The sequence below is a fragment of the Nannospalax galili genome, unplaced genomic scaffold (genome assembly GCF_000622305.1).
Source record: "Nannospalax galili isolate Female #2095 unplaced genomic scaffold, S.galili_v1.0 scaffold127, whole genome shotgun sequence".
NCBI lineage: Eukaryota > Metazoa > Chordata > Mammalia > Rodentia > Spalacidae > Nannospalax > Nannospalax galili.
In genome coordinates, this window is record NW_008360326.1 from 14,422,375 (window position 1) to 14,430,894 (window position 8,520).

An 8,520-nucleotide genomic window follows, 5' to 3' on the forward strand; every position below is an offset into this window, starting at 1 on the left:
GTTCTTTTCAGTTATTTAGTTCCCCCGTTTGATTCATTTTAATAAGTTCTGCTGCTTATTTCTTGAGAGTTTTTGTTTTTTAAAAATGTATTGAAAATGGATTTGTGATTATTGAAGCATTAACATTTTTATTTGAGAATTTCATATATGCATACTATATATTTTAATCATATTCAGTCATCTAATTCTCCCTTTAACTCTTTACAGATCCACTGCCTGCACCTCATCCCCGCACAGGGAATGGCAATATCAGTTAGTGCTGCTCACATACTCCTTGGGTGGTTTGAATGAGAATGTCCCCCATATGCTCCAAGTATTTAGACAATTTGTTTCTAGTTGGTGGCACTGTTTTGGGAGGCTTTAGGAGGTGTGGCCATACTGGAGGAATCACATCAGTGTGGGAGTGGCGGGGAGGCTTCGAGAGTTCTTAAACCTTGTTAAACCTTGTTAGATTTCAAGTCACTCTGCTTCCTGAGACTTGGAGAGTGGTTGACCTACCAGGGGCCGCACTGACTCTCCCTCCCTCAGAAGCCATCAACTGTTAATTGCTCTTCAGTTAGGGGTGGAGGTTCATGAGCCCCTCTGCCTCCATGATGCTGGAGAGTGGTTGACCTACCAGGGGCCACACTGACTCTCCCTCCCTCAGAAGCCATCAACTGTTCATTGCTCTTCAGTTAGGGGTGGAGGTTCATGAGCCCCTCTGCCTCCATGATGAGATGTGATCACTTGGCTCTCTGATCCAGCCACGTCCTACCACCTTGCTTCTCCCATGCCTCCTTGCCATGACAGACTGTAATCCTATCAGAACCATAAGCTAAATATGTTTTTGGGGGGTGTCTTTTTTGAGACAGGGTCTCCCTGTAGCCCCAGCTGTCCTGGAACTCCCTATGTAGACCAGGCTGTAGCTGGGGCTACAGGGAGACCCTGTCTCAAAAAGACCAAAAAAAAAAAAGTATTTCATTTTTAATTGTGCGTGTGTGTGCATGTTTGCATGCCTATGGAGTCAGATCCTGCTGGAGCTGGAGTTGCAGGTGGTTGTAAATCCCCCACCTGGGTACTGGGAACCCAAGTGGGGTCTTCTGCAAGACCAGTGTGCACTCTTAACTGCTAATCCATCTCACCAGCTCATGTTAGGTATTCTTTTGTTTTGTTTTGTTTTGTTTTTGAGACAGGGTAGACCTGTGGCCCCAGCAGGCCTGGAACTCATTATGTAGACCAGACTGATCTCTATCTCACAGAGATCCACTTGCCCCTCCCTACCTCTTGACTGTTGCAATTAAAGATCTATGGACTATGTTGACACATTTTAGAATATTATTTTCTTTAATGCTGATATCAGATAATTCCAAAATCTTATTTATGTCAGTATTGGTGTTTACCCTCTTCTAGCTCTTGGTATGATGGGTAATTTTTATCTTGAGTATTGATGTTTGTTGATTGTCTCTTCCTAGTTTTCTCACAGTGGAAGACTTTTATAATTGTATTCTTGACACAATAAAAGGTTTTAGTTATTTTGATAAGAGGCTCTTGAGTCTATCTAAAATGTCCACTTCGACATGGGGCATGGTGGCCCACACCTTTAATCCGAGCAGTTGGGAAGCAAAAGGCAGGTAGATCTCTGTGAAATGGAGTCCAGCCTGGTCTACATACTGAGTTCCAGGCCAGCTGGGGCTACAAGGAGACCCTGTCTCAAAAAATAAGGTAAAAAACGGTAACAGAAGATACCTGATACAACCACTGACTCCCACACCAGCACACACGGGCACATGCACATTCACATAAGTGCACATGTACACATATTACACCCATACACATACAGTAGAGAGAGTAAATGAGCTAATTGCGTTAAAGTGGGCTAAGATGTAGCTCAGTAGTGAAGCACTTAAAAATAGAATACCCATTTCAGTAGCTTACCACCTTGCTTAGATTTAGTAACCAGGTCTGGTCTGCTTCTGTGTGCTTTGGCTCCAATGTCTGTTTACTCTTCTGTTCTCTGGCAATATTATTCTGTTCCATTTGTATTTCTGATGCTTCTATTATTCTGTTCCATTTGTATTTCTGATGCTTCTATTATTCTGTTCCATTTGTATTTCTGATGCTTCTATTATTCTGTTCCATTTGTATTTCTGATGCTTCTATTATTCTGTTCCATTTGTATTTCTGATGCTTCTATTATTCTGTTCCATTTGTATTTCTGATGCTTCTATTATTCTGTTCCATTTGTATTTCTGATGCTTCTATTATTCTGTTCCATTTGTATTTCTGATGCTTCTATTATTCTGTTCCATTTGTATTTCTGATGCTTCTATGGCTTCTGTTTATTCCCCGCTGGTACTGGGGGGCGGGGGCTGTAAAGTACCTCCCTGGTGCCCTTGGCTGAGGTCTTAGGTCACTCCATGGGATTGGTTATAACACTGACTGAAAGACATAAGGTTTCTGTGGAGGGAGTCTGTTACACACAGCACGGAACTGCTTGCCTTTTTCAAGTGGATAGGCTGGTCTACCAGGAGTCAGTTGTGGAGAGAAAAGTGTAGTAAAAGGTCCTAGGACATTGCTGTTGCTCAGTTCTGTCACCAGTGGGGCCCACTATGGAGCAGGAGTTGAAGTCAGACTTTTCTGTGGTTGCTGCTGCAGTGTGGGGTGCCTGTATGTGTTGGGACTGGGGCAGCTCAGGGCTTTTCCTGTGGACCAGCTTTCCTTCTGTCACCAGTGGGGCCCACTATGGAGCAGGAGTTGAAGTCAGACTTTACTGTGGTTGCTGCTGCAGTGTGGGGTGCCGTTGTATGTGTTGGGACTGGGGCAGCTCAGGGCTTTTCCTGTGGACCAGCTTTCTGCAGGGGCCCAGCTGCCTGACGCCTTGTAGAGTTCCCACTTGTTACTTGGTTTCCCTGTCCCTAGTCTTTTGAGCACAGTCTTTTTTCTTGTCTTTCTGCTCTATGGTTTTTGTTGACTGCGGGCTAGGCTCTAGTTTGTGGCCCTGGGGAAGCTATACGTAAGCCTAGGAACTCGTCGTGCTGCGATTCCTCAAGCCACAGCTCTAGTCATCTGTCCATTAAACCTTCTAGCCAACTGTCCGTACTCTTTATCATTGTCTTCAGAGTAAGACCAGAGCAAACTCTGCACACCTTGACTCGGCGTTTTATGTGTTAAAGAATGAAACTCCGAGGCTGGGAAGAATGCTCTACGGTAGAATGCCTACTGTGTGTCTTAGTTTCTTTTTCTCTTGCCACGACAAAGTTGCCTGACAAAAGCAAGGTGAAGGAGAATGGGTTTGCTCTGATTTGGACTTCCAGAGGAACACGACCCATCGTAGTGGAAAGACTTCACAGAAGGCAGGAAGGCGGTTCCCCACTGCTGACCACATTTCATTCACCGTCAGGAAGCAGAGTGTGCACAGGAAATAGAGGCTGTAAAACCTCCAGGTCCATCCCCAGTGAGTTACTCCCACCCACAAAACTCCATTTCCTAAGGGTTCTAAGACACCCCTAAATGGCATCACCAGCTGGGAATCAAGTAACCAAACATGTGAGCTGCTTCTATTTTCTTTTACTTAAATTAATTACTTTACTTTTGGCTTTTTTTTGACATGGTCTCCCTGTAGCCCCAGCAGGACTGGAACTCACCATGTAGACCAGGCTGGCTTCAGTCTCACAGAGATCTACCTGACTCTGCCTCCCAAGTGCTGGGATTAAAGATGTGTGCTGTCATGCCCACCTTTCTTTAAGTTAAATTTTTTTTCATTAATTCCTTGAGGATTCCATACAAGGTCTTTAGACCATATTCACCTCCTCCCAGGAACCTCCCCATAACTTCCTCCAGATCCATTCCCATCTTCCTATCACCCAACTTCATGTCCCTGCTTTGCTTTTAGTAACCCATTTCTTCCACCTGCGCTGTTTCTATGTTCCTGGATGCGGGTACATCTACTGGAGCTGGTGGACCTACCAAGGGCCATACCCCTAAATAAAACTAACCCTTCCTCCCAGAGGAGGGATCAGTTTTCCATAGCTCCTCTGGTGTGGGAATCATGAAGCCTTTCCCACTCCATGCTAGAATGTTCTCTGGCTTGATCTTATGCAGGCAGCTGCAGCTGCAGGGAGTGCCTGAGTGCAATGGTCCTTCCACATCCAGAAGACGCCGTTTATTCCATTCTTGACCTCTGTCTCTTACAGTCTTTCCACCATTTCTTCCCCAGTGTTTCCTGAGTGCTGGGGACAGGTGTGCTGTAAATGCCCCACTTGTGGCTGAGCACGCCACTGACACTTGATCTCTGCACTTTGACCAGCTGTGAGTTTCTGCATCAACCACCATCCATTGTACAAGGAAACTTCTCTGATGAGGTCTAAGGGCTGCACTCATCTATGGTTATAGAAATATGAATTTATGATGTTCATTTAGCAAAAATAATGGTAGTAGGTTCACCCCTGGGGCCTGTAAGCTCCCCAACAATGGGCTGTTCCCCAGATTTGCAGTACTAAGAATGAGTTTCCTCCTGTTGAGCGGCCCTACATCCAACCAGAAGACAGTTGGTGACCCTCATGACATTAGTGGCACTATTGTGCTCATGGGCATATCTTGTCATGCTGATGATTAGTACATTTCACATAGCTCAAAGCTGGGTAAGACTGTTGGTGACTTTTTTCCAGCAACCTTTGTGGCACCTTCTGGTACCATTAAAGCAAGCCAGAAGACGGGAATCTTCTTGATCAGTACCAAGTTGATTTCTCCGTGTCCTATGACCAACATGTGTATTGTCTTTAGCAACAGGGTCTTACCATCAAGACCTGGTGGGCAACCAAGAGCAATGGCAGTAACCTGTATTATTTTGGGGTCTCTGGAACACTTCTGACCAACAATTCCAGGGGAAATATCCCACACCTAGAACTTGATTTTGATTTGGCAACTGATAGCTTTTGGGATGAGCATAATCTCTTTTGTAAGATAACCCCGATTAACTCTCCCTCCACTCTCTGAAGATTATGATGTAGTCGATTTCCACATGGCTTTTTCAGATATCATTAGTATCAGTTATCGCTCTTGGCTACCCCCTGCCCTAACCTCCAACCCCTCCCCCATCACACCCCACTCCCATTGTTCTCTTTCCCTGTTCATATCACCTGTGTTCTACTTTCCCCTCTCCTCTAAGATCTTCTGTCCCCCTTTCTACTGGTAGTCCCTTTCTGGTTTCTTGGATTCTTCAGGTACTGCTAAATAGACAGATTGAAAGATCTGATCCACATATGAGTGAGAACATGAGACTTTGTGTTTCTGGGCCTGGATTACCTCATCCTGTATAAAGTTTTCTGTCTTTACCCTTCAGCATAATTTCATAACTTAGTTTTTCTTTATAGCCAAATGAAATTACATTGTGTAGGTGAACTGCACTTTCATTTTCTGTTTATCAGTTGATGGCCATATAGGCTGTTTCCATGAACTGGTTATTGTGAATAGAGCACCTATGAACATGGATCAGCAAGTATCTCTGTACTAGGAACTAGAGACCTTTGAGTATAAGCCCAGGAGTGGTATAGTTGGATCACATGGTAGAGCTAGTTCTAGTTTTCTGAGGAAGTACCACACTGAGTTCCATAATAGCAGCACGAGTTTGCACTCCCACCAACAGTGTGTGAGGGTTCCCCACTCCTCACATCCTCGCCAGCATTTGTCATTGCTTTAACTTTTTAATTTTTATTTTTTGGATCTTAGTCATTTGACTGGGGTTAAGATGAAATCTCATAGTAATTTCAATTTATATTCCCCAGGGGTTAAAGCTATTTCTTCTCCTGAGAGCTCTTTGTTCAGTTCCATAGCCCATGTTTTAATTGAGTGGTTTTCTTGGTGTTTAGTTTTTTTGAGTTCTTTATATATTTTATATACTAATCCTCTGTCAGAAGTACAAATGGCAAGGATACTTTTCCTACTCTATTCACTGTCTCTCCACTTGATTAGCAGTTTCCTTTGTAGCACGGAAACTTTTAAATTTTATGAAGTCCTGCTTGTTGATTGTTGGTCTTATTTCCTGGCAGCTGGAGTCCTAGTCAGAAAATCCTTGTTTAAGTCTAAATTCTGAAATTTACTCCTTACTCTTTCTTCTAGAAGCTTCAGTGTTTCTGGTCCAACATTGAGACTTTTGATTCTTGTGGAATTGATTTGTGTGCAGGATGAGAGAGAAGGATAAATTTTCATACTTCGACATGCAGATAACCAGTTTTCCCAGCACCATTTGTTAAAGATGCTGTCTTCTCTCCAGTATTTGCTCTTGGCATCTTCATGTGTCTGGTTTTGCAAACATCTAGGCTTATGGGGATATTTCACATTCAAACCATAAGCCATGCAAATGTGAGGATCTGACTTCACATCCTGTTGGAGACCTCTGTTATGCAAAGTGGAAGTCCCTTCACACCAGACAGCTCATGCAGCTCGGGATTAATGTGCTGCAGGCTCCTTTCATAGCGGGGTGCTTTTCTGACATCTTTCCTGACTCTCCCTTTGAAGTGGCCGCCACAAATGCCCTGACATAAACATGGCCTCTGGCTCTAAGCAGACCATGCCTTCCTGTGTGATTTTTCCAGGCGGCCAGCAGTCTAGCAGTGTGGCAGAAATCCACTTCCACATGTAAATAGAATGTCTCACAAAGCATCTAACAGCCAAAGCTTTTACCACTACCCCCATGGTATAAAATATCCTAGCCTTCTCTTAATAGTGGGAGATTGGGTCAGAGACTGGGTCCCAGAGATTGGGTCCCAGAGAGACTAAAGCTGTAAGCACAGACTGAGCCGAACCTTGAGTCTTGTGTACCGGCGACCTAATCCCCCCGGAGGGCAGCACTCTCCGTTACCGACCCACGGACACACTAGCTTTCGCCGTCTCCGTACTCCTTCCCTGCGTGGTTCAGTGGCCAGGAGCCTCGCATCCTGAGGAAGAGTACATGGGTGGAATGGAGATGGGATTCCGGCTGGACAATGCTCCAGTAGCAGAGTAAGCTCTCAGCATCAGAGAAGTTGCGGCAGCCACCAGCTGTCGCCAACACCAGAGACGCGGGACCCGAAGCAGCCGGCGGGAAAAGTCTGCAGACCCGCCGTGCCACTCCCAGAGCCGCCGCTTCCCAGAGCAGTCTGCGGATCCACAGGGAGTGAGCGCACCCCATGCCCGGGAGCCCAGCGCAGTCTCCCCATAACATCCCTAGCACAAAGGGCAGTGTTGGTGATGGTCGTGGTCTGGGAGGTGAAGGTCTTGGTCTGGGAGGCAGAGATCAGTAGATCTCTCATGCTCATTAGCAAGCCTGCCTATGCAAATCAATGATCAACGAGCTTCAGGCTCAGCAAGTGGCCTTGAAAAGTGTAGAGTATCAAAGAAAAAGAACTAACATTGACTTCTGACTTTCACATGCATGCATACGTGTGTTCCTATGCATCCACTTGCACATGTGCATATACCTACATGAACACATACATACAACACACACATGTATTACAAATCTGAAAAATAAAAGTGAAAAAGTCAAAGTAGATTGACTCTTTTCCTGCTTGTTCTTTAAACATTCTATATCATGCTTGTTTATTTTGTAGGAATTATGCTGGAATATGAAAAAAATGGAGAATTAAAGACTAAGTCCATAGATTTGCTGGAGCTCAGTTCTAGGTAAGTTAGCATGTATTTCATCTCAGTGATTAGTTGAAAACCTTGACTAGGATGATGTGTGGATGGACTGCCTAACTTATAGCCACTGTATTATGAACACATGACTCTTCCATGCTGTATGATTCCTATCTGTGTGAGGTTGTGCTTAAAGATCTTGTCATATGAGGTGGTTGTGATTAAAAAAAGGACATTACTCTTCCCTTTCTTTTTCTAAGCAGGGCTGTTAAACTATTAAGTAGTTAGTTTAGAATAGTTTTAGCAGAGTTGGGAAGACAGTATTCCTCTACATCACAAAGCCAGTTTCCTTGGTCCTTAACATCTTAGGTTTGCTTGGCAGAGCTGTCATAGCCTATCCAGTCTGTACTTTGCTCTGGTCTCCTAAGATGTGAGAGGCAAGGACCTGTGATCATGTTTATTTGTCATTATCCATGATGGGAATGTGGGAAAGCAACCAAATATCTCAATGTTAAAAAAAATGGGTATTATTTCCAGTTCCTAAGAATCTGGAAATACCATGCGCATGAAAATGTGTGCATTGTAGATGGCACACTGGAGCAACTGCTTTAGAATACAGCACTTGGAAACTGCACAGGGCTAGGGTGTCTAGACTCTACTGCTCATTTGGGTCTTGCCAAAAAAATTTGTTTTTATTCATACTAGTTGTTTAAACCCACTCTAAGAGGCATTATTAACCTTTAAATTCTTATGAAAGTGTTACTCTTTCAACAACTGAGTATCTCAGAATTTACCCATGTAATAGTTACTTGGTTTTGTTTCTGGTCTAAATATTAATTCCTATCCCAATGCGTTCTGTTTTTTGTTCTTGTGTAGTTTCTGAAAAATTTTTACTAACATTTTGAGGCTTTCCTACAATGAATT

The 8,520-nt window shown here is 44.0% G+C and overlaps 1 protein-coding gene across 1 annotated transcript in view; it reads left to right on the forward strand.

Annotated features, from left to right (window-relative positions):
* The window catches only part of Daw1 (dynein assembly factor with WD repeats 1), a 61,725-nt gene that overhangs the window by 9,351 nt on the left and 43,854 nt on the right, over positions 1–8,520 (forward strand). Inside the window, exon 3 of the mRNA XM_008825885.2 lies at positions 7,569–7,641. Coding sequence (XP_008824107.2) covers positions 7,569–7,641 — 73 coding nt within the window. The remainder of the gene's footprint in view (positions 1–7,568; positions 7,642–8,520) is intronic.